Source organism: Enhydra lutris, unplaced genomic scaffold (assembly GCF_002288905.1).
Source record: "Enhydra lutris kenyoni isolate GAN:26980312 unplaced genomic scaffold, ASM228890v2 scaffoldscaffold34, whole genome shotgun sequence".
NCBI classification, from domain to species: Eukaryota; Metazoa; Chordata; class Mammalia; order Carnivora; family Mustelidae; genus Enhydra; species Enhydra lutris.
This window is the reverse complement of record NW_019154118.1, coordinates 28,901,354-28,927,671: the sequence shown is the minus strand read 5'-3', so window position 1 is coordinate 28,927,671 and position 26,318 is coordinate 28,901,354. Positions and strand designations below refer to the sequence as shown.

General features: G+C 45.0%; 1 protein-coding gene across 1 annotated transcript in view; it reads left to right on the top strand.

The window, feature by feature from the left end:
• The window catches only part of LOC111153786 (dynein cytoplasmic 2 heavy chain 1), a 309,334-nt gene that overhangs the window by 98,311 nt on the left and 184,705 nt on the right, over window positions 1-26,318 (top strand). The window contains 1 exon segment of the mRNA XM_022513025.1: window positions 24,740-24,826. Within this exon segment, the coding sequence (XP_022368733.1) occupies window positions 24,740-24,826 (87 nt within the window).

Sequence of the window (26,318 nt, the reverse complement as noted above, 5' to 3'; positions counted from 1 at the left end):
GCAGGAAGCGTGTGTTCTAGGCAGCAGCAGGCAGGAAGCGTGTGTTCTATACAGCAGCAGCAGGAAGCATGTGTTCTAGGCAGCAGCAGGCAGGAAGTGTGTGTTCTAGACAGAAATGACATCGGCATGGGTCTTACCTGAAACTTGAAAGCTAAGCCAGCCAACTGCTCATGGAAGTGTCTTTAGATTGGGTTTTGCCAAAAGGTCTCCATGTTTCCTGCACACATTACATGCTCCATTTCTCTTCTCTCATTTATCCAGGAGAAGGAGAAAAATCTTTCTATACTTTTTCTAAGCTTAAATTATTTATTCAAATGTTTTCGAATTTGGCACAATTCCAGAGCACTTCCCCCCCCCCAGCAATTTTCTCTCATTTTTTCCTGAGCCCATGTATATTTTAAGCAAATTCTCATCCATATGGTCCTCATTTCTGGTCTCTTAATTCATCTGTATGTTGTTCTGTTTTTTATTCGAGATTTTTCTTTAGGTTCATATTTGTAGGTTTGTATATTTGTTTTTTATTTGTTTGTTTGTTTCCTTCAAAAAAAAGGGCTTACTTATGCATTACAGAAAATAGTTATGTATTAATGGATTTGAACATCTTTTCCTCCACACCCTAAGTACGGATGACATTTATGGTGGATTCATGATGCTAAGACAAGAATGGGGTGGTTGATGTACTGTATCTCATTTACTCCTCCCACAGACAGGCCCTGGAAAGAAGTAGCACTCCCATTTTGCAAGTGGACCCAGGAAAAGAGGACATACCTGAGAGGTAAGATTCTTCTCATGAAGTCTCACGATTCAGAGCACTCTGCTTCCCAAAGCTCACACTTTTTCCATTACATTCCACTGCGCGGTACCATATCTAATTTGGGTGTAGGGCAAGCATTATATGAATGTATGTTTATTCATAATCCAAATAAAATATCCCACATTCTCCTTTTGGGAAGATTTCATGGAATGATCTTTGTACCTCTCTGAAGAGTTATATATTTTGACACTGTCTTTGGAAAGTCAGCGCCAATATCTCCATTCTTTGTTGCTGGAGCCTCTCAGCTTTGCAATCACCTGTCAGTTGATATCTGCATAAGGGGATCACCGGAATCCTGGAGACCCCATGGACTGCAGGAAACCAAACATACAATTTGCATCCCTATCTTTGCTGTAAATTTTTCTATCTGCTAAAAAGACAATGACCCTGAAACCATGGATGCTCTTAAAGAGATGCTGAAGGAAGTGGTCATTGCAGTTATTGCTACAGAAATAATGAGAGGTCACAGTGTGCAACTTACTCCATCCTCAGGACGTGACAGACTCTGTGTCTCCATGTCCCACTATCATGATCTGCTACATGGGTCTGATGACAGGTATTAATGCTTCTGGTCACCACTTCCAATGTGCGTGTGTGTGTACATGATAGGGAGTCCATGCTGGCAATCAATTCTTGGACACGAGCTGGACATCAGGTGTCCTATAAATTCAACCAATTCCGACACTATTTAACTGGAGATTGCCTTAGAGTCTGTAGGTTAGGGGTTCAGTCCTAGAGCGCTGCCCCCTCCCTGACCACCCCAGAGCGCTGCCCCCTTCCTGACCATCCCAGATGCCAGTTGCAAGTGCAGTGGGTCACTGGGCTTCTGGTCTACCAACTACAGACTGGAGATTCCAACAACCCCTTCCTTATGTGCCATTAATTTGTTAAGCAGCTCACAGATTTCAGAGAAAGATTCTATCTGCTGGGTCACAGTTTATTATAAAAGGAGATAACTGAGGAACAAGCAGATGGATGAGAGGCTTAGGGCAGAGTACGGGGAAAGGGTGAGGAGTGTGCATGTCTCAGTGACTGTATGAATGGCCACTGCAGGATTCTGACCATCCCCTCGCCTCTGCTTCTCTAGAGAAGCCTTCCTGGAAAGTCATTCTGGGATTCTAAATGGTTGGAATTATTTTTAAAGATTGATGTATTTATTTTCAGAAAGAGAGAGAGAGCAAGTGTGAGGTGGAGGCACAGAGGGAGAGAGAGAGAGAAACTCAAGGAGACTCTGCACTCAGTGCAGAACCAAAGGCGAGGCTCAATCTTATGACCTTGAGATGACGACCTGACCTGGAACCAAGACTCAGATGCTTAACCAACAGCACCACTCAGGCACCCCCTAAACAGTTTGAGTTTTGAAAGGGAGAGACATACTGGGGAAGTGAGTCCTCGGCAGGGAAGGGACCATTCATGCTCCCAGAGCTAGTGAGGAGGTGAGCTCAGACTCCAGTCCGGCTGCGTCTTCATTCCGAGTCCTTGCACGGGCCTGCTGTTGTTGCCAGGAATCCAGGCAAGGTACGAGTTGCCTGAGTTGCTGCCGCTGAGTGTTCCAATTACACACTTGCTGTATTTCAAACACGAAAATGATTTGTGTAGGTCGGTTTACACAGGAGTGACATTCAATAAAAGAAAAACTTTCTTGATCTTTGATTTGCTTAACGAGCAGCTTTCAACTTTCGGTTTTATTAATTGCTCTGAAAACCTACAATTTAGGTAAAACTAATTACATTTGATTTTACTCATTCAGTTAGCTCTCTTTTAATATAGCTGGGATTGAAAACAATCACTCTCATCTATATGTGTCATATATGATATGACAATAGGAAATACCAGGAGACATCTATCCACTCCTTCAAAATTAGATCTAACTTGATTTCTAATGAAGGGTTTGCTCTTGCAAGAAATTGCCTTGACAAGTCTTTTCTTCCAGGAATCAATTTTTTTTTTCTTTTCTTGTTTCTCTTTAAAACCAATTTCCTTCTGGCACCTTTTATACCTTCTACAACAAGGAATGACCAGTGTTAATTATAGAATGGAAGCCTTCTCTGGAATTCACACTTTGATCAAGACAGACATGGTATTTGTCACACGAGGGGGTTGGTGGCAAAATTTTGCAGAGAAGGAGTTCATGGGGGTAGGGAGTTTGGTTCAGAATAAGAAGTTACTGTGAGCTTTTATACCAAGGCTGAGATTTTGAAGACAGTGGCAGACATAATTCTGTACACCCTAACTGCTATTCAAATTGTGAATCAGAAATTAGAAATTCAAGTATGTTGGCCAAGAAGAAACCAGATATCAAAAAAATGAAAAATAGAAGATCAGACGAAAGGGTTCCACACATTTTCACTACCCAGGGCTCACTGAGCAGGTCAGTCTCGGCTGGGCTAGCCAGATTAGAGTGATTCTATGTACAAGACATCATAATCCCTGAAGGTCCATCACGTGGTCATGTAATACCTGATATAAATGTGAGATGTCTCCGCATGTCACACCTGTTTTATAGTAAAACGAAATCCCACTTATGGGAGAAAGAAGGCTTAGATTTAGAAATCATACTCAAAATCATGAGAACCCAGCCCCATTCAAGGACATCTTGCAGATGTCTCAGGAACTATGACGTATCCCACAAGGAAACACATGGCCTCAACTGTCATCATCCTTAACTTCAAGACACCTTCTTTCCAGCTCTTTCTGTAGATGATCTTGGCAAGTTGGCTCAATTCTCCCAGATCCATTTACTCCTTATTTAAATGGTGATAAACATCTTCTCCCATGCAAGGCAGCTGGGAAGTACGTAAGGACGATAATGTGCATCGAGGGCCTCCCAGGCAGCAGATTTCCACGTTTTTTTAAAGATTTTATTTATATATTTGACAGACAGAGATCACAAGTAGGCAGAGAGGCAGGCAGAGAGAGAGAGGAGGAAGCAGGCTCCCGGCTGAGCAGAGAGTTCAATGCGGGGCTCGATCCCAGGACCCCTGGGATCACAACCCGCGCCGAAGGCAGAGGCTTTAACCGCTGAGCCACCCACGTGCCCAGATTTCCACATTTTGATGGATTTATTTTTCTCTCTTTTTCCCATTGTCAACTTCTACTCCAAAAGGTGGCTTAGAATCCAGGAGAAAATGGGGCAGAAGTGCACTTGTTATTCCATGGTTTCTTCTTCTGCTTTTAGGCAGAGACCTAGGTAACACAACTTCTACACAGGGTGCGCTCCTGCGTGAACACCTGAGAAGCCTGCAGCGAACCAGCACAACCAAGTCGACCACCAACCACACAGTGAGCTTTGCCATTTCTGAGTCCCGAACAGTGACAGCGCCTGAACCACAGCTGCCCATGAACTCAAGGTGACCAAATCTCATGTGTGCAGAGAAAAGGTTTTGTCTTACGTCTCTGATAGTGGTTCCTTCCCTCCTTCCTTCCTTCTTTCCTTCCTTCCAGTAACACGATGGGGCCCCGTGTGGCCCAGGATCTGAGTCCGAGACCAGCAGCAGTTGCCACTGTAGATCAATGTGCCGGTGGGTCTCCCTGCTCCGGGAATAGGACCAGATGAGCAGAGAAGGCTTGTCACCTTTGATTACTCACCCTATCCCGGCGCTAAAGAAACAAGATGTGAAGAATGGCCTCTCAAGAACATTTGATCCAGCCTGCAAAATCACTGTAACTTTAACCCTTCCCTGCTGGAGATCCATGTCTGGTCCTCAGAGGCATTTTCAATGGAATGTCATTTCCAATCAATGGCCTACACACAGACACGCACACATTTCAGACGCTGCAGGAAAGCCATACTTTCTGAAGAATGGACAGAGAATGGACAGAACTGACTCCGTGTAATTTTCCTCTGGCAACATGTTGTGGTTAGAACGACACTGGACCATGTGGCAGGAATACTGGGTTCAAGTTTGTCTTCAGCTAGCTATGGACACCGTGGTTCTGCCATCTGTCCAGGGAAGAAGCTGGAAGGATTGGCATGTGAGAGCCCTTCCAGACCCGAAATTCCCAACATCACACAGCAGCCAAGGTCCAGGGCTTGAGACGCACCGACAAGGTTTAGGCTCAGCTCCGTAACTGACCTGCAAGTCACCAAACCCTTTAAGTTGGTTCCCCAAAATGGGGATAATAAGAATGCTTAATACATAGAATTATTCTGAGGGTTTTCATACAATAATTTAATCAAATAATTTTGCTTTGTAGTTGGCCTATAGAAGGAACTCAAATTTAAAAATTGTACTCAGGATTGTTTATAGGATCTGTTTAGCTGTTGATTGCCATTAATGAATTCAGAAATAAGATCGCTTTAAAAATTGGTTGTTCGCGGCACCTGGTGGCTCGGTAGGTTAAAGCCTCTGCCTTCGGCTCCGGTCATGATCCCAGGGTCTTGGGATCGAGCCCCGCATTGGACTCTCTGCTCTGCCGGGTAGCCTGCTTCCTCCTCTCTATCTCTGACTGCCTCTCTGCGTACTTGTGATCTCTCTCTCTCTCTGTCAAATAGATAAATAAATCTTTAAAAAAAAATTGGTTGTTCAGTGAGATGTGTGGATTTCCATTTCTGCAAATTCCCCTGCATTACTGTGCCAGAAACTGTACAGGAAAAAAAAAAAAAAAACACAACAAAACAAAACAAAAACAAAAACAAACAAATAGACAAAACAAACATGGACCAGGTAGAACATTGCTCTCCAAAGGACATCTGGGGCCTGGCTACTCGAGGGCCCTACGGCTTCCCTGAGCGTGCACAGGCATCTCCATTCCTTTCTCCATCCTCATTTCTGGCAGGTCTGCTCACATCACGTAAGCAACTCGTAGAAACCCCATTGACAGTCAACTTGCATAGAAAAGCCAAAGGATAGAGTCAATGCAATTAACCCAAAGTGAGGTCCTGCTTCGAAAAAATTCTCCCACTCTATTCTTGGATTTATAGTACAAGGTTTTCACTGTAATGGCTCTTGTAAATTAATTGCAGACACAATTGTCTATGGGCATTCTCAGAATAAGTGGCAAGTAGTTAATTGCACCCTGAATTAGCCAATTCTGCCCATAATTAACCATTTGAAGACAATTAATTGCATGCATAATATTTGCACCTGCAACTAATTGGAGACCCTTACATTGTCCCTGGAATAAATAAATAAACAAACAAACAAACAAACAAATAGCAACAACAATGACAACAACAGAACCAGAGGCTACTCTTCGAACGCCGTCTTTCATGGTCCTCGGTCCATGGAGCTGGGAGGAGAGGTGGCTGAGGAGTCACTGCTGCCTCAGTGGAAAAGTGAACTTAAGTTGTCAGGAGGAGCAAGGTCAGCAGGATGCTCTTCTTCACCTGTGTTCCCTCCCCCCCATCATCACTGCAAACTAATTGTATTTAAACCTAATTTCTTGAACTATGTAATCATAAAACTTGAGGCTGCCTAAGGCCTGGGAAGATTAAGACCAACCCACATACTGAAATAGTGTTGTTGTTTTAAAAGAAAGGCTAAGTCCTCTGATTCTTGCTCTGGTTTTATCCAGAGACTACTGATGGGGCGTGCCCTCTATGGCCTGTGGGTCATGAGAGTAATCACATCTGCATCATTAGTCCAGAGGGGTCATGTTCCTCTGGGCTAGTGCCGTCTCTCACTCTCAAAACAATAATTGCTATTAATAATAATAACAATGAGGGGTGCCTGGGTGGCTCAGTCATTAAGCGTCTGCCTTTGGCTCAGGTCATGATCCCAGGGTCCTGGGATGGAGCCTCACATTGGGTTCTCTGCTCAGCAGGGAGCCTGCTTCTCCCTCTCCCACTCCCCCTGCTTGTTTTTCCTCTCTCGCTGTGTCTCTGTCAAATAAAAAATAAAAAAAATCTTAAAAAATATAATAATAATAGCAATGAAGGTTATACCAACAGCAACAATCACTACAATCCCTGTGTAGAAAAGCCTTTTGCCTCTCACTGTACATAATCTCACTTAAATTATAACAGCATCGGTAGAGGAGAAAATTGTGTATAGAAGCTGCCTAATTTCCCTAACATTGCACAGTGGAGAGGTCATGGAAACGGAATTTAAGCTTGGATAATCTAACCCCGCAAAGTGCTTAGTACAGTCGGAGACACTCTCAATACTCAGTTAAGATTGCCCGAAGTACTTATAATCCCATTACTTTCTAAGTTTGTTTTCTCTGAACGGCCACGTGGGGGAGGGGTGTAGTACTTTGGGATAAACACCACATGCTCCTTATGTTCCACTTACTGTTCTACATGCTTCATGTGACCTAAGTCAGTTTAAATTCCATAACAAGAACGTGAGAAGATGTCATTAACATCCCCATTTCACAGATGATAAAACCGAAGCTGAGAAATATCACCTAACTTGTTTAAGAACATACCACCAGCAGGCGGATGAGAAGGATCCAGACCCTGACAGTGCAGCTCTGGAAGGTGTGTCCTTAACTATCAAACTACATAACCTCTTCCAACCTGGACACATGGAATTGTCTGTTAAAAATGTGTCTGTTTGTACATAAACGTGGATATGATAGAGCACCCTATTAAAAATCAATTTATAAAATAAAAATAATATCTGTCCTGGATGCCAAATGTTTGTTTTCTAAATGGGAGCAGAAACCACCATCTGCGGTCTGGGAAGATGAGAGGAAATTCCTGTTTTCTCCCCACAGAAGAAGCTGGAGCCCACTGGCTGTAGGTTGGTCCTGGAAGGAAGCGCTCGTGCTGGTGACTCAGAAAATGATTTGTAGAACATCCAGAAAAGTGGCTGAGAAACAAAGGCAGGAGCAGGGACAGAGCAAAGTGTGGATGCTGGACCGAAGCAGATGGCGAGGCTAAGAGGAGGGTTTGGCACAGGCTCCCTTGCAGCCTCCAACAGGGGCTGGGGGTCAACAGGAACCATGCTGTGCTGGGCACCGGGGCTGCCCCTGCTTAGCCAGGGTCGTCGGCACCCATGCCCGTCATTCTAGGCCGTCCTGAGCATCTCACGAGGATATGCGGGTCACGAACGAGCGGCATGGCTTCCTGCCTCCTGGAGATAGAACCCCACCATATTACAGGCTGAAAACCACCAGTGGTTGAGCTGCCATTGTGTAGAAGAACTTGGGCGTCCAGGTAAGTGTTTTGTGAAGAATAAACAGAACCGGGGTCACACAAGGGGAGCAGATCAACGGGAGCATCCCAGCGAGGTAGGCCATCACCACAGCTGAGCAACAGAACTGACACCAGACTCTGGGAAGTGGGGAAAACAATGAGATACACACACTTGGCGGTGGGAGTGGGGCAGGCATGTGATCGCTCCCGTGACAACGATAAGCTTTAAAGTCACCAGGACCCTTTATGGTCACTGCTCCCAGACACAGACCTCAAACATGGCATGACCAGCTTTACTGATAAACATTGTGAACCCAGCAGTTCCCTCCAGGAGCTCCATCATCCTGCGGCTCGTGGGGCGCCTGAGTGGCTCCGTGGGTTAAGCATCAGCCTTTAGCTCAGCTCATGATCTCAAGGTCTTGGGATTGAGTCCGGTGTCAGGCTCCCTGCTCCTTGGGGAGTCTGCTTCTCCCTCTGCCCCTCCCCCCAGCTTGTGCGAGCACACTGCCGTGCTCTCTTTTTCTCTCTCTCGCTCTCACATAAATCCTGTGGCCCTAGACCCAAGCATCAGATTGTTGGGAGGCTGCTTTTACAGTCAGAATCACTCTTCCTTCGGTCTGCGCTTTCCCAGCTTCTCCACAGCAGGAAAGGCTGCTCTAACGTCTCCTGAATCAGGGGCTCCACACTCGAGTGCCTGTAGATGCTCGAGGGACTCCCCACCTTTCCTCCCTGTCCCGGGGGTGGGGGGAGGTGGTTCCCGGGCAGCGAAAACCATCCTGTCAGCGTCGTACTTGTTCTTTAAGAGGCCGTTTTCTCCTGGTGAAGTAATCCTTCCTTTCTTTTCTCTGTTTCATATCTGTCATCTACTTAATTCTAAATTATTGTTTTTGTTTTGGTTTGGTTTTTTTGTTTGTTTTTTTTGGTCACGAGTTAATGGGAAATGAGTGGATGTATATTCTATCTCTCCCTTTGTAACATGAGGAGCATAGCTAGTGTCGTAACATCTGCTATTCCCCATAACTGGAGGTGAACAGAAGTGGGTTTGGTACCCAGTACCCAAGCCTCTTTGAGTTTCATAAGTCAGAAGACCTCGGTCCCTGTGGTGGGCCGCAGTGCCTCCTGCCTGCCCATCTCCCCTGGGTATAAAACACATGGATTTTTCCTTGTGAAAGGACCCTTTCCCAGACACACACTGCAGTAGCCCCTCATCTTCTAGAAGGATTGTTCATCCTGAATAATTTGCACCTTTCCACTGTGTTATTCCAGTCAGGAGGGCCGGCCCACCGGGTCTAGGGAGTTGCTATAGTTTCCTAACATTTATTTATCACACCCAGTTCGGGATTTTTAATAGACATCCAGGACGCCGAAGGTGTGGTCAGCCATCATCTTCAGCTTCCTCTGCGTGGTGACTTTTATGGACTCGTATTCTTACCCACATTTGTTAATGCCTCCCTCCCACACTGGATTTCAAGTCCCCATTCTGTCTCCAGACAGAATGTCAGCATGGAATTAATGTACACTGGGGGATTCATCCCCAGCCACCACAGCATCTGTTACACTGTCTTCGGCTTTTTTCCTATCACCCACCAAAACTTAAAGCTTCCTCAACAAAACTGGCACGTGTCTTACTTTTTATTTTTTTTAAAGATTTTATTTATTTATTTGACAGAGAGAGAGAGAGAGAGAACACAAGCAGGGGGAGTGGGAGAGAGAGAAGCAGGGTTCCGTTGAGCAGGGAGCCTGCTGCGTGCGAGGCTCGATCCCAGGACTCCGGGATCATGACCCAAGGCAAAGGCAGACGCCCAAAGACTGAGCCACCCAGGCACCCCTGGGCACATGTCTTAGTGAACACATGCTCTATGAAGGGAGATCAGTATGTGTCCAATTCTCAGTCCCCAGGTGGGTCCAACTGCAGTGAGGGGGAGGGGTTGCGGGGGAGGACAGGGGTGGGCAAGACAGAAGGGCTGCCTGGAGGACCTGGGGATGTGAGCTGAGATGGGAGGGACAGGAAAGGCGAAAATACAACTGTCTCAGCTCAGGTCAGCCTTCTAGCCTGGTGCGATTCCTACTTTCCCCCGAGCTCCTTCCCCACCTCCATATGTGTTCTCATTACACGCGCTCCTGTTCCCGGAAGCCCAGAGACCCCGCATCCCCTCCTCCCTCCGCGGCCCCACAAAAGCGCCCAGATCCCTCCAGGAGCCTCCTGACTAGCCCATGAGCGAGAACTCACATATGCATAATTTATGCAGACATCGTTCCCTGACTGATGCCACAACAGGCGGAGTCGTACAAAAGCAATGAAAAGAACTGCTCCTCGACTAAGAGGCACGAATCAGCTGCTGGCCCCGGTGGTGTTGTGGAACACGTGCCTTCATAATGTTAAAATCTCTCCCCAGCCTCTGTGGAGCACGCTTCAAAGGTGGCAGCGTCTCAGACCACAACGTCTCTTTAGAACACGGTGACAACAGAGCCTTTTCTCACATTATTTGCAAGTTGCTCACCTTGCCCCCTCTTCCAACTTGACCTAATTGCCACCTGCCAGGCAGTGGCCGTGTGTGAAACGCGGTCCTATTATGGAGGAAGGTGGTGTGATCATACAGCCCGTCACATCGGAACAGCCAGATTGCAAAGAGCAGATGGAAACGAGAGGGTGGGGGAAGGGTCAGGGTAAGCATGAAGACCTCGCTCCCCATCTATTTACCAGGCTGCCCATCCCTCCATACACGAGTGTTTATAAAACGGTTGTTTAAAATTAAAAAGTGGAAGAGAACAAAAACCTGCAAACAGATAAGCCAAAGACACAGGAGTCTCGCAGCTGGAGGCATTCGGTGTTCAGAGCTGGTCTGAAATCCCTTTCTCTGGTTGGAGCTACTGGCACCTTCTTCCCGTTTCCACCAAGCCTGGCCTTTGAAGCAGGTCAAACACTGAGGATCTGTTTCATCACAATTACACCCCTGCTTGACTATGGTTTCTGGAGGTCTGGTCTTAGGCACGGAATATTAACGAAACAGGAAGGAGACAAAGAAAGAAGCCTACTGAGTGGTTGCATTTTTGTTCCCCGATCATCTCCGGGAGAGGTGAGAGTCTGTCGTCTCATTAACGGGTCTGAGTGGGCTTGTGGAATCCATTTGGATCTTGCTTCAAAAAAAAGGCTGGGTTTTCAATCGAGGGCAGAGGCATTTTTAGATAGAGACTGAGGTAAGTGTTAACTAGTGAACTCTTAGACGAGTTCCTTAAAACATCCGGGATAAAACAAATACAACAATGTGGGTCAACTGTATTTCAGTGAAAAAAATAAGTCAAAAAAATAAATAAATACCCCAGAACAAAAAACTGAGACTTTGAAGAGAACCTCTACATTGTATTATTGCCTTTGTGGAGTGTGTGGATGTGCTCACTTTCTGTGGTGTAAAGCAAAGTTCTGTCCATCAGGCTTTCCATCTAGAATCTTGTTTGAGGCTGCAGCTGGGACGTGAAGACACACGTTCCATTTTTGTTGGCAAAGAATAAAGAATCCTGTAACTCGGACAGTCGTGCAGAGACACAGGTGAGTGGGTGGAAACTTGTCAATGGAAAGAAGCAGTTGTTTCACATTTACAAATAAAACAAGGCTCTGAGAAAAATACACACTTTGAGGGGAACTTTATAACAAAATCGGCTCATGAACATTTTGGTCTGTGTGTGATTTGGAAAATCGCTCTCTCTTTATAAGATAACACGTCTCTGCCTGCACCTTATCATCACCTGTCCAAGGCATGGATTGGCGTAACTGCAAAGAAGGTACAGTACTTTGTGCTGAGAAAGTTTAATTCAGGGTTACAGTGTGCTCAAATCTGCTCTGGGCACATTCAAGGAATTATGAGATTCAACATTGAATTTAAAGTCCCTTGTTCATCACACACCACCCTTATTCTCCTAGAAATACCAGGAGAGGGGCTGCAAATCTACTTCACAAGGCATTTCTTTGTCCTTCGCCATATAGTTTCTGTAGAATATGGGTTGGTTTTACCAAGACGGCAAGGTTCAGAGTGTGAAGGGTAAGCTTTGCCACCAGGGACACAAGGCCTCTAAGCTCCTGTGGCCTTCCAGGCAGCCCTGAATCACACAGAAACCAGGTAAGTGCAGGAACCCACATCACACACATGTGAGGACTTGTTGTCGTCCAGACCCAGGGTTGTGTAGTGTCGGGTGAGGTCCCCTCCTCCAGGCAGTGACTGCACCACCACCAGACTTGATCCTGACCGGCGGAGATGACGTTTTCGGAGCTTCTGACAACAGCTGGAAGAGTCCACCAATGACCTTGAGAAAACAGAAATTGTTGCTCTTTGGTACATCGTTGTCGGGGAGTGATCTACCACGGGGCTTCCCGCCGGCCTTCCATAACAGAACCGGTGTGTCTACATTTGTTCAAATTAGCTGCAAGGAGAGGTTTCATGCTTGGGTGATGTTTGGGTGAGAGTGAGCTGGACTTTCCTTCCATCGAAGGGCTGCTGTTTGCATCTGAGCACACGATGCAAGTGGGCCGCTTCCATGATCCCTACTGGGGACCTTTGGGGAACAGTTTTGCACAAGGAAGGCAAGTCATGAGGCATTCAAGGGAAAGCAGTCGATGAACGCTTCAGGGAAAGACACTTACTGGTTAAAGCAAACATGCCTTCTTTGTTTCTGCAAAATCCCATTTTTGATGTCAGGGAATTCTCAAGGCTGTCCACTGATTTTCACAAACCATCACTTGCCACTTTTTTTTTCCCCCTAAATGCTTCCTCTGAAGCCAAACAAAGACAGTTTAAAGGGCAGCCTATGGAAATAAGGTCTGGGCTGAGCAATTTGAGGCAACCACACCCCCTCCACCCAGACTTTGACTTTGAAGGAGACTTGCACAAATCAGTAGAGGCGTAGCTTGAGAGCGGTGCCATTCCTGACAGTGACTGGTGTTCTCAAGGGGCACAGTAGGTAGAATAATGTGGGAGAAGGGAGCAAGGGTGTGCATCCTTCAGGGAAAGGCCGTTGCTTGGAGCTTGGGCACACTGGGAAGTAAAGCAGAAAACAGGCTTTATCTTTGAGGTCCCAGCTCAGCACCCTGCAGACTGCAGACCAAGGCCATCCCAGCGCCTGTTTTCTGACTGGAGCTTTACAGGACTGCAACCCTGGCCACTGGTTTGAGTATTGAATGTGGCTGTTTTCAACAAAGTCTTCGTGACTTGCAAAATGAAAACTATTGACTACCTTCACTTCATAGAAATCGTTTTGCCAGCCCCTGCTTCCAAGCAACGGACAACGGCTACAATGCATCTTTGCATTATGGCACGGGACTAACAACAGAGGCTAGAAAGCAAGGAGTGGGAGCCACAGATCATTTTAAATTCTCCCAGCTCTATACATTTGGGCTCTCTCTCTTATTTTAGGAAATTGCATCATCAACAAAAATGCGCTGAACCACGTGCCAGATTGTAACTGAGTTAAGTTGTTTTGTGACCATTGTGATAGATTTTCTTTCATTATCTCTCATTTTTGATTCTCTAAAGAGTTGTCAAGCACAGAGCGAGAGCCAACTAGCATGTGCAGATTGCTACGTGGCTGGGGAACAACTAATTCCCGAAGTGCTAAGTGGCATATTCTATGTTCCTCCCCAAATCAGCAAGCCTTTGTTATTATTTAAACAGACACTTTCTATATCTTTACCCAAAAAACTGAGCCCACGAGCATTTCTGGCTCTTAGTAGTAGGTCAAATACTAGTGAACTTTACAAAATTAGGGGTTGTTTTCCAGGACCCAAAGTAATATGGATTATGTTTACAGAGAACTAGGTTTGAATATTTAAATAAAAAGTTGGCTCATCCATGGAGGAGCTAAAAGTTCAGCTTTATTTTTTTTTAAAGATTTTATTCATTCATTTATTTATTTATTTGTGAGTGAGAGCGTGAGAAAGCAAGAGAGAGCATGAGTTGGTGAGAAGCAGATGGAGAAGGAGAGGCAGACTCACCACTGAGTGGGGAGCTGAACATGAGGCTCCATCCTGGGACCCTGAGATCATGACCTGAGCCAAAAGCAGAGGCTCAACCAACTGAGCCACCCAGGCACCCCTAAAAGCCCAGCTTTAAATACAGATTTCCTTAATAGAAAAGATGTAAAATACTCCAATTAGATTGTGTATTATTGTGTACTATCAGTAAAGGTGAAAGGGATTTGTTTTCCCTTTGAATATGGGGAGAACTTTTCCGTTCCTGTGTGATTAGGGTCTTCCTGGTGGTGAGAATCACAGTTCTGGGCAAAATAAACAGGGCTTGGTTAAGAAATATGTTACTCATATCTTGTGGCATCTCAAGAAGAGTTTATTTGATATGAATTTGTTCTAAAATATAGTCAGTTAACAAAAGGGATTACCTGTGAGTTAATAAGACTCTGGAGAAGAGAATTTCCGTATCATTCTCTTAAATTTGTGAAATAAAGCATTGATGAATACTCAGTGGTCCCCATTTCCGTCATTGTTGGTTTCTGTCCTTTGCTACTTGTCTCAGGTATCAAAGCTCATCAATCAATTGCTCATGATTTTCTCCTCAAAAATAAACCTCTTTTTTTTTTTTTTAACTTCTTACTTGTATAGCAAGTGTTTCCAGCATTTTGGACAATTCTCATAAAACATTTAGCTAAGAGATGCAGTAGAAAGGGGAAGACTTTTGAAGGAAGTCAACACAACATTTAAATCCCAATGGCAAGACTCAATGGCCAGCATGATCTTGGGACATTGGACCTTATTTATTTCTTTGACCTTTATTTTACTGATGTATAAAATAGGTCGTATCTGAAAATTGAAAGAAAGGACACAAAAGTAGTTGGATTCTTTTAGGCTTTCACTAGCCGCTGGCTGCAGATTGGGTCAGAATTATAGTCTCTGGCCGTTCCCTCAAGTCATCGAAGCAGGTGCTCCCGTTGAACCAGGCTCCCGATTTGCTCACATGGTGAGCTTGAGGAAAGCTCTTTACACAAGTTTCCATCTTATTGTGTATAGTTGGGGTGACAACCACCCAGCCCCACTGAGCTGTGGAGCCTGAGTGAGACTGTTTGAGGACCATGGCTCTCAGAACCTGGTCACTCTGACTGTGACTCAGCAATGCTCCTCTACTCGCCAACGGAGACTCGGTTGGGAGATGGTGTCTGATGAGCTCCCTCCTTCTTTCTTACCAGTCACCATCGAGAAAGCTGCTTTTCACTTCTCTGCATGCTCCTGTTTTCAGACATTGCACTTACTTTACTACAAACAACAGTTTTAGGCTCCTTTCACCGATTTACCTCAATGCGATTTACCTCAATACTCTCAAATGTGATAGAGCCCAGTGCTAAATTAACGCCCATTTCTCCTCTGGGAAGCAACGTGGGTGGCTGGAATGAAACATCATAGACTGAACACCCAGAGAAACGGAAACCTATTTTTTCACATTCGAAAGACTGGAAGTCAAGATGGGGTGCCGGTAGGGCTGGTTTCTGGTGAGATCTTTCTTGTTCAGTCGCAGATGTTCACATTCTCACTCTGTCCTCATATTATGACCTCTTCTGTGTGTGTGTGTGTGTGTGTGTGTGTGTGTGTGTGTGTGTGTAGAGAGAGAGAGAGATAAAGCTCTGGAGTCTCCTCTTATAAGGAAACCAGTCCCATGAGATTAGGCACCTCCACTGTGATGCCATTTAACCCATTATCCCCGTCAAGGCCCCTTCTCCAAATACAGTCATTGGAGGTTAGGGCTTCACCCTATGAATTCTGGGGACACACTTCAGTCCCTGATAAGGCTTCTGGGTTTCTGGTGATCCCACTCTAAGAATCTGCCTCAGTCTGGCTTGAATCTCTCCCCCACTGTGACTTCAGCCACATGGAGGGATGAGTTCCCAAGCTGCTCTGTGACTGCCGGGCTCTTTGACAACTGCTCCCTCTTATGCTCAAGGAGTTCTAAGTGGTGCTTTAAGAAATGGAATCTGGGGGTGCCTGGGTGGCCCAGTTGGTTAAGCCTCTGCCTTGGGCTCAGGTCATGATCTCAGGGTCCTGGGATCGAGCCCCGTGTCGGGCTTCTGCTCAGCAGGGAGCCTGCTTCCCCCTCTCTCTCTGCCTGCCTCTCTGCCTGCTTGTGATCTCCGTCTGTCAAATAAATAAATAAAATCTTAAAGGAAAAGAAAAGAAAGGAAAAGAAAGGAATGCAATCTGTTCCTGGGACGTTTCCTGTAAGAGGAGGCTACTGTTTATAGATGACCCTGGAATCATACCCTTTGTTGCATGCTGTGCTTCATTGCCCAGGGGGCCCCCACAGCTTCTGAAATCAGTCAGTTCTCCGACAATGTCATGGCCAGGTGCCTTATGGCCATTCACCTTCCTTAGGATGCATTTTTCCCCATCGCTGTCTGGGAAGGAACTGCAAAGTAGAGGCAGAAGTTCTGTTAGGAAAGCAGGATGAGGAGCATGGAAAAGCACCAAGCTTTGGCACAAACAGTGTTCTCCCATGCCCTCAGGTGGGACTCCACAGCCTGCAAGCCTGCCCCAAGAACACTGGGGTATTGCTCTCAGAGAGGGCCATTCCGGGATGAATGGCTTTTTTGTTGTTCAGAGGAAGTGCCTGACCATCAGCTGGGTCAACATGAGAGGCATAAAGTCTTTAGCTTCCACAAACAGGGGAAAACCAAATGCTAGGAAGTCATGTGGAAGATCGTGCAGGTCAGATCTATAACAAAAATGTAATTCCTGCCCTGCTCCTGATGCACAGAAAGCTTCTTTTCTGGACTAATGTCAGCGTGTGCCATCAGAAGACAGAGCAGATGCTCATCCGGAAAACCCCAGTGCCCCTGTGGTGGACCCTGGCTATGTGCACACCGGGAGGAGAACCAGGGCTCTGAGAGCTTGTCCTACTTTGAACGTCAGACCAGATGAAGGGACAAGGCACAGAAAAAGTGGCCATGGCTTCTTTAGGCAGTAGTGATGTCTACACCTAGAAAGCCACTGCTGCTAATCTCCCCCAGTTGCTCCTGCCACCCATTGCCAATTGCCCTTGTCTTATTTTCTGGGCAAGAACAAGGATTTTACATCAGTCAGAAAAATACCAGAATGGTTGTTGACGAAAGACTCTAAGAAGATGACTCATCAGAGCGTTGCATTTCAGTATTCCCTCGAAATATCCGGGTCCTACCCCCATGGGACAACACTGGCAGTAAGCTTCCCAAGCAGTAATTTCAGCACGTGAAAAATTAACCATTCTGACTCTTATTCAGAACAAAGTTTCAAAAACAAAGAATTTTCATTCATTTTCATGAAAACTGACTAGGGCTCTACAGCATTGCTGGGTCTGTGCTCGGGAGCCAAGACCTGTGTCACCCAGTACAGTCCCTAAGCTTAACCTCCCAAACTCAGGCAAAAAAGAGACCTGGCCATCAAAATTCTTCTTTCTATAAATAGCTTCCTTTCAGAAGAACATACTTCATACTTTTTGGTTGCCCAGACACCTCCTGGGACTCACATTTTCAAAACCACTAATCTCTTTGGTTTCAGAATAATTTTGGAGAAGCCTTACAAGGCAGCCTTGCTTTTCAGAGACACCCATGCCTGATTCTGGGCTATGCTCCTTTAAGGCAAGAAGATAGTTCATGTTTTTGAAAACATACTTCCTTTTTCTTCTTTGTCTCAGCCATCACTGTCCCAACAACTTGGAACCCATTGGCCTTCCTCAGGATGGGAAGGAGAGCAGAGCCCCTTTATTCTGCGTCAGCTGGCACACATCTTTCTTTGCTCACATTATAAAGAACAGAGAATAGACTAATTAAATCCCATATTTTTTTCAGATAACTCAACTGAGTGAACGGACAATGATGTTATCTGCAGACTTGTGGTCATGTTTGATCAAGTTCTTTACAGAGCTATATAATCTCCCATAAAACCTGCCCAAATGGTAGAGTTCAGAGAAATCTTTGAACAGAGCTAGTCTTCTGTTGCTTCCAGAATCCATGTGGGTAGAGGTGGTGGAGAGGGCGAGCACTGTTTGCGATGCTCATATCATTCCCATCGAGTGATTCTTAAATTGATTGTTTTAAGAAAATACAAAATAAAAAAGTCTTTCCTCATCTTTGACTTTTACTATTTTGCTATAAAACCCCACTCAAGGCATAAAATGATGTATATTGTCATTTATTTCTAGAGTGAAAAGAGGCACTTCAAGAGCGTACCTTTTTAAAGTTTAAATATATCCAAGGTGTCTATCTCCCAGACCCTTTGCCAAGTGTCCTACGGGCATCAGCTCGTCCATGCCTGTGACAACCCAGGCTATTCATTCCACTTTGGAGATGAGGAAATCAGGGCTTCAGGCAGAGTGACTATCATGTCAGGATCACAGAGGAGAGAAAATGGCTCTGAACTTACAAAGAACAGGGGCCATTAGGTCTTTCCATCTGTCTGCATTAGTTAAGGCTCCAATGGTACCCATACCTCAAAGAGGAGAACTCAGAGATTCAGAGCCACAAAAGGGCTCATCACAAAGGTGTGGGTGATGTGTAAGGGCCTTGAGAACTGCCTTAGGTTGAGCTGTTACCTCCCCAACCTTGAGCAGTGGGAGGAGGGGACAGAGCAGGTGCCAGAGCCAGTGAGAAGACAAGGTGTATAGAACACAATGCTGCAGGAGGTTCTCCAAAATCCATGTGAGGGAAGAGCAGCCCGAGGGGACCTTGCAGGGGTGGAGCCAAGACCTCCCTCTCCACCTCCACTACCAGCTGGGAAAACCCACCAACCCCACCCAATCCTCCCCCGGAGACCAGAGGGCACAGAGTCCCTCCTGATGCACCCCCAGGACCAACTCCCGCCTCCACAGGCAGCAGGGTCTCAGCTCTTAGCATCGTCCTCACTTCCCGCCTGCAACCCTGCTTCTCCCCATACGATTCAGGCAAGCTTGCTGCCTGCCTCCTGCCTGGTGTCTCCTTCTCTCTCCTGGACTCACGTAGAGAGACACAGATGACCCACAGTGATGACAAAGAAGGCACCTTTGTTTTCAGGGACCGAAATCTGGATGAAAACCTGTACCAGCAACCCAGGGCAGGTTGAGGAAGGTGAGGTGAGGCCGGGAGCTTCTCCTTCCTCAAGAAGCTGGGCCTGGAGGCCATCCCGTCCCACCTAGTTTGGGGACCAGCACTGGGATGACATCCTGGGACATTCATTCATGTTTTAACCATCAGATGTGACTACGGTTCATTACCACTGCTGTCGATGCACCTGCAGGAGGTTGTCCACACTCATGAATCACTGCCCTGTGCATTACTTCACCTGTGCACCCATTCATTCATTCATTCATTCATTCATAAACATATAATAAGCACATCCGATGAACATGCATCAGCTTACTCCGGTGCTGGAACAACAATCAAAAGTGAGATGTAACACGCCCTCAAAGAATTGTCAGGCTACTAAGGGAATAAAACATGCCCACAAATAATTATAATCCACTTTGAAAGTGGCAAAACCCATGGCAGGTAAAATGCATTCATTCTTGAAGAAAAGGGAAATTACTGTTATCTTTAAATCAGATGCTCAATGTTCAAGTTCATCCCTAGTGGAAAATTTCCTAGAACCGTCTTTCTAGAAACCTGGAATCATTTGGTCCCAGACTTGGGTTCTGGACTGTGAACTCCTTCAGAAACGGACCCTCTGACATATGTTCTCCAGCGTCCAGTGATATCTGCCTGAACCTCTCCATGATCCTTGTGTGGTCAGCTCCTCACAGGGTGTCCCTTTCCCGCTGAGTGCTTGCAAGGTCAGCGGTGGGTCCAGCCAGTGTGTGCTCAGACACAGCTGGTCCCAGCTACCCCTGCAGGGGTCTGAAATGTAAGTAAGTGAAGCGACATCCCCAGGTGACACAGCAAGCCCAGGTCAAGGTCAGGTCACCTGGTCTCCGTCTTCATCATCCCATGCTGGCATAAAACTGGATAAGAGGAAGCTAGATAAGATAAAGTGAATCTTCCCTTTTATTAAGTTAAGGTCAGTTCATAATGAGAATGGATGCCGCAGGCTTGCAGACAGAGTATCTCGTCTTCTCTTAAAGCCTCCATGGAAGCATCACTGTGTTTGAGAACTGTTTCTCTCCATGTCTGTGCTCCTTACTCTTCTAGGAGCCCCCGGAGAACAGAGTCTGTACCTTATTGGTCTCGGTGTCTTCTGTACCAGCAGTGCCCGGCTCATACTTCCCGAGAGATTGCTAGCTCCCCCTTTCTGTAGCATTTATAAATCTCTAGCGGCCACACCCATTGCAAACACTGTGAAGTGCCTTTTATCGATGTTCTTTTGCACTGTTTCTCAGGTAATTCTTATTATGACGCTGTCAGAATAGGACATCAGTGCTCATTTTACAGAGAAGACAATGGGGGTTGTGGTCTACTGAACAATGGTAGCTATCGCTCCTCAACCTGACTCTGTGCCTGAGACAGCTTGAAGCATTTGGGATGCCCTGCCCCATTTCATTCTCAGGACAAATCTATAAGACAGTGAAATTATGATCCCCAGATTTCATATGATGAGCTAAAGCACAGAGATGTCAAGCAAAGTGCCCAAGGTCACAGAGCAGTGAAAGGGACGAGCTGGGATTTGGGAACAACTGGTTTCCCTTTAGCGTTCAATGCTTATTGACTTCACTGTACATCCTTCCTTAACCACAGGCCAAGGGTGTAGAGCTGGCTAGCCCCAACACACCCTCCTTTGGTTAACAACTAGCTTTATGATGTTGAGAATGTCTCTCTTAAACCTCGGCTTCAGCATCTTTAAGAAGTTATACTAATACCCACTTCACTCATAAAGGTCTACCTTTCTAGATCACCTGCCAGGCTTGCCCTATGCGTCCTGCAGAGGACACGGAGATCTATCCATCAGTCTCTCACTTTCACAATGCCAGTATCTCTGATTGAATTCTTGTATCCTCAGACTTGTTTACTGTAACAAGGAAGTATGCCCACCATCTGTCCAGGACTGGACCCAAGAAATATACTTCTTCAAATTTTGAACATCAGAAAAATGTTGGAAAAGAACTCACAGTTTGAAATCTAGACATCTAAGTGTTACCACTTCATATCTGTGTGGCCTTGAGTAGTTCATGTCAATGCTGTGCATTTAGTGTCCATCATCTGGAAAAGAATAATCATAGCACAAGTTCAACAGTAACACTTGTCAATGGATTGATAGGAAGAAAAGTCAGAGCATGGTAAACAGGTTTTAAGAATAATAATGACCAGTTAGATGTATGATCATCATTTCTATAGATTCATTTGTTCCACATTTCTGGAACTCGGACAGAAACGCCAGTGGTTGGACTGAGGGAGTAACCTAGAGAGTAGAATGACAGTCTTGGGTCTAAGGGTTCAGTCCTTGGTCCATGGATACATACTGCACTCCCCACCTGCTCTGCCCAGAGATAATCCTTCCTAGCAAGTGATGTAGGAGAAAGCTCGTGTGTTCTGGAATGAAACACCATTCTGTGATCTTGGGCAACCTTTTGAACATTTTAATATATCTGTGGGTATCTATACTTACCAAATGGGGATTATAATAATTCTCAGGGCTGCTATGGGGATAAAGAGTGAAGTTAAATATACAACGCTTAGCTCAACGCTAGAGCTGAAAAAAAAAAAAAAAAAAAAAATATAAATATATATATATATATATATATAAATATAAAAAAACACACAAACACACACATATTTAAATTTTTTTTTTTTTCCTTTGGAAAAAATTTTTTTTTTTTTTTTTTTTTGGCTAGAACTCTTTTTATGCAATGGAGGGAATTCATGGGAAATTTTAAAGCTCATAGTTACTGATTGTTACTATTGACAAATAAAATTGCTTGTACTTCTCTCTTCTCCTTTCCCAATGTTTCGATCATTTTCTTGATTTCAGACTCGATTTGCAAGATGGGAAGTGTCCAGGAGAAATATCTCTGGCAGAATGTTTTCATTCTTACAAAATAAAGACTGCCTATTTGATGAGAGAAGAGAATGTTTGTACTGGTTTCCTGGTAGAAGCCAAATTCTCTCTCCTTTTTCCAAACCACCAATGTGGCTGTGAATCTCTTTTCATACCTTGCACAAGAGCCACCCACATGCATGAACTAACGGAAGCAAAATAGGTTTGGGGAGCTGAAAGATCTGGCCATAACTTCAGGTCAACAATTTTTATTCCTGATGTCATGGAACCATCATTGTGATTTTATTTTTTTTTTTAAAGATTTTTATTTATTTATAAGCAGGCACAGAGAGAGAGGGAAGCAGGCTCCCCGCTGAGCAGAGAGCCCGATGCGGGACTCGATCCCAGGACCCCGAGATCATGACCTGAGCCGAAGGCAGCAGCTTAACCCACTGAGCCACCCAGGCACCCTCATTGTGATTTTATAAGCCTCAGTCCAAACATCTACAAAATGGGGATCAAGTGAGGCAAATGTGTAAAAGTTCTTAACACAATATTTGATAGGTAGTAGAAACTTTATAAATTTCCATTTCCTATCATCTTTTTGCACAAGATCATAATTTGAATTTTACGTAGCTGTGGAGAGCCCATAATGATAAGCAATGGGTCCTATATAAAACATGCTCTTGGTAAATGCTTACAGAATTAAACCAAATCATAAGTGAAAAATAGACAATGCAAATACACTAGGAATACAATATTCTTTGTTATAAAAAGAAGCTCAGCACATAATTTTGTGTATTTTGAGTGCAGGCATTGTAATTTTAGCTGAAAACCCACAGTGTTCAAACCTTTTTTGGTTGGTCAATTTCTTTTTTTTTTTTAATTTTATTTATTTATTTGTCAGAGAGAGAGAGCAAGCGAGCGAGTGCAGGAGAACACAGGCAGAGCAGCAGGCAGAGGCAGAGAGAGAAGCAGGCTCCCCACTGAGCAAGGAGCCCGATGCCAGACTCAATCCCAGGACCCTGGGATCATGACCTGATCCGAAGGCAGTGGCTAAACCCACTGAACCACCCAGGCATCCCCGCTTAATTTCTTTTTAACAAATGATCTTGAGAGAGGCAATGGTTCCATGGAAAGAGTAAACTATTTGGAGACACACTTGAATGTAAACACATCTCCTCGGCTACATGAACTTGGGGAATTTATAATACTTTTTGGCTCAAAGGTGCCATTTTGATGAAGTCCCAAAAGTTTATTTTGGCTTTTGTTTCCTTTGCCTTTTGGAGACATATCTTGAAAGAAGTTGCTGTGGCTGATATCGAAGAGATTACTGCCTATGTTCTCCTCTAGGATTCTGATGGATTCCTGTCTCACGTTGAGGTCTTTTATCCATTTTGAGTTTATCTTTGTGTATGGTGTAAGAGAATGGTCGAGTTTCATTCTTCTACATATAGCTGCCCAGTTTTCCCAGCACCATTTATTGAAGAGACTGGCTTTTTCCCACTGTATGTTTCCTTTCTTGCACATCTTTTTGTTTTTCTTAATTTCTTCCTTGTTAAAGTTGACTATGATTTGTGTGGACGTATCACATATTTATCCACAGCCTTAAAACGGACGCTCACCCACATTCAGAACCTCTGAGTGGTATGTGTTCTTCCTTACTGTTCCCCCCCTGGAGCCTCCTGTCCTGCTCTGTGTGGGCCTGTCCCCCAGGCCTGCGACTCACAGCTGCTGTCTTGACGCTTCTCTTCACCAAGATTCCCGTGACTTTCCCTTCCTCCCGTTTCTGATCGTGTTCTTTTGTTTCGGGTCCTACTCTTTCTTAGGTTAGTCCTTCATTTTTCTGGAACACATCCTCCACAGGAGAAAGGGTATGTAGGTCGAAAAACGTTGTGACGTCTTGCCCGTCTGAAGTTACGGGTGTTGCTGCTGTGTCTGACCAGTGACCGGGCTGGGGATACGACACTAGGCAAGCAGTAGTTTAATCTCACTGTTTCGAAGGCCTTACTCTATTACAGTAGTTCTCCAAGTGAGACCCCCCAGGCTGGCGGCATTGGCGTCCCCTGGGAAGTTGGGAAGATCGCCCCCTTTGAGCTCTGTCCATGCTGAGTCAGAGGCCTGGGGGTGCTGGGTGCAAGGCCTTGCACTCTGTTCTGATGAGTCCTTTAGGTGACTGTGCGAAGCGCATGCACAGCACTGGGGATGGGTCGTTTCCGTCTCAGCTGCTGTGTGGCATTTTTGCAGGGAGGGGCCGAGCCTAGTCTCCTTCTCTGGAAGAGTCTTCCTACTCTCTGCCTGGGGTGTGGGCCGATGGGTGAGGGTTCTAAGCCCGACTGTCAGGGATGAGTTAAGATGGTCCCTTCTCATGTGGGAGGGGGTCTGAGGTTGACAGGTTGATGATACCAGCTATTGGAAGATGCTCTGTATTCAGCTCTGTCACCCTCAGAGGCTCTGCTGTCCCCGTTCCCCAGCATTTGGCATTCTTCTTTGGCTTTTCTTCCTGCAGCCCCTCAACTTTTGGTTTTTGTATTCCATTATGTCACTTAACCACCTTTCAAAAAAAATTTTTTTTAAGATTTTATTTATTTGACAGAGACCACAGGAGGCAGAGAGGCAGGCAGAGAGAGAGGGGGAAGCAGGCTCCCCACTGAGTAGAGAGCCCAACCCGGGGCTCGATCCCAGGATCTTGAGATCATGACCTGAGCCTAAGGCAGAGGCTTTAACCCACTGAGCCACCCAGGCGCCCCCACCTTTAAAGCTTCTCCATGGAGGTCCTTTTCTCTTTCATTCTCTTTATCTTTGCACATGAATACCTTTTTTTTTTCTTTTTTTGTTCCCTTGGTTTCATTTTGGTAGGGCTTTAGAAGGGATAGAAGAGGTTGTTTCTGCTATTATTGATATATAAAATAGAGTAACTTATAAATTTATATTTTAGAAATTTGAAGAAAACTGAAGACAGAAAAAGGAAACTAGAGGAGCTTCTAAATTCTGTTGGCCAGAAAGTATCAGAACTCAAAGAGAAGTAAGTTCAGTTTAAAATGTATTTTGAAAAAAGAATGCATTTTGGATATTTGAAAACATACGTCAACTAATGTTTTAGTTTTGAAAATCTTATAATCATTATTTTCACTTCCTTTAGTGACTTATCACTCTCAAATAGGGAAGCATTTGAAATAATACTGAAGGTTTTCCTTTTTTCAACAGTGACTTGAGTAGGAACAAGCGTTATTTGCAGTCCGCGTCGTGGAGCTGTCCCTGTGTCTGCTCCTGAGCCCTGGGGCCCGGGGCGGAGGGCTGGGATGCAAGGGGGGTCACGTGCACAGTCCTTACGCTGGCGTCCACATTGCCGTGCTCTCCAGACTGCCTCCGTGACCTGCAACCTGCCTGACGCGCAGGGTCTCGTTAGAGACTGTTCTGTCCTTTTAACTTTGTTCTTCTGAGTGTTTAGAAACATGTTCCCTCATGGAAGATCGCACTGAAAGATTGGGAAGTGGGAGAAGATGTGATTATATACGATGTCATGTTATCGCTTGCTTTTAGTTTTGTAAGACTCAAACTTTTCTAAATACAAACATTTTTTCAAGTGATGTGTTCCATTTTCCTTCCTTTTTTATGGAAGAAATATCAATTACTGTACCAAGAAAGAGAGTCTTCAGACTGAAAACTATTATTTTTTTTCTCCACATAGGAAATAATCATCTTGTTTATGCTTATATATATTTACTTGTAGAGAAAAGAAAAAACCAGAAAAGAAATCTCAGACCCATACATACAGTGTTTTCAGTATTTCTGAATTTTTTTGATGTTATAGATAAGGAAAGAAACTTCATCATTTTTTTCTGGGTGTAATTAGAGAAGCACGAGGAACGTACTTCTTCCTTGCAGTGTCGTATGCTGAGAGCCCGAGCTTACTCTTCAGCCAGGTGTCCAGTATTTACTGGGTCATTCGCAGGTGACAGCACGTGTGTTGGCTGTTGTCCTGGACACTTCACGTGTGTGTCATCGTTAGTACCTCACATAAACCTGAGGAGGGGATACGCTTGCGTTCTGCGCGTGGGCAAGGTGTGTGCGCCCGGCTTGCACAGTCACTGACAAAGCCGGCAGTGGATCTTAGACTTTCTCACTCCCTAAAGTCCCTGTTGTGAATCACGGCACCATCCTGTCAGTATTGTGGGAGAATGATTTTTAAAAAACCTTCAGAATTTGAATTTTAAGTAAAATGGAATGGCATTTTCCAGTTTAGAGTCACTATCGAGAATGAATCAATGCCAGTTAACAGCCATTTACTTGATCCTTAATTAAGGTTTAATTGACCCTAGGTTGTGACTGATAATCTTATTTTCTTGTATAGGCCCGAAGAAAGAAATAGTTGAAAAATAAGTATGTTCTATCAATTTTATAATTCTAACTTGACAGAATTGAGACATTTGTCATTTTAGTGCAACTTATACAGAAACATGCAAGTTAGCTTAACTCAGCGAGTGCCTTCGGCAGAACCTTGTGCGTAGCGTGAG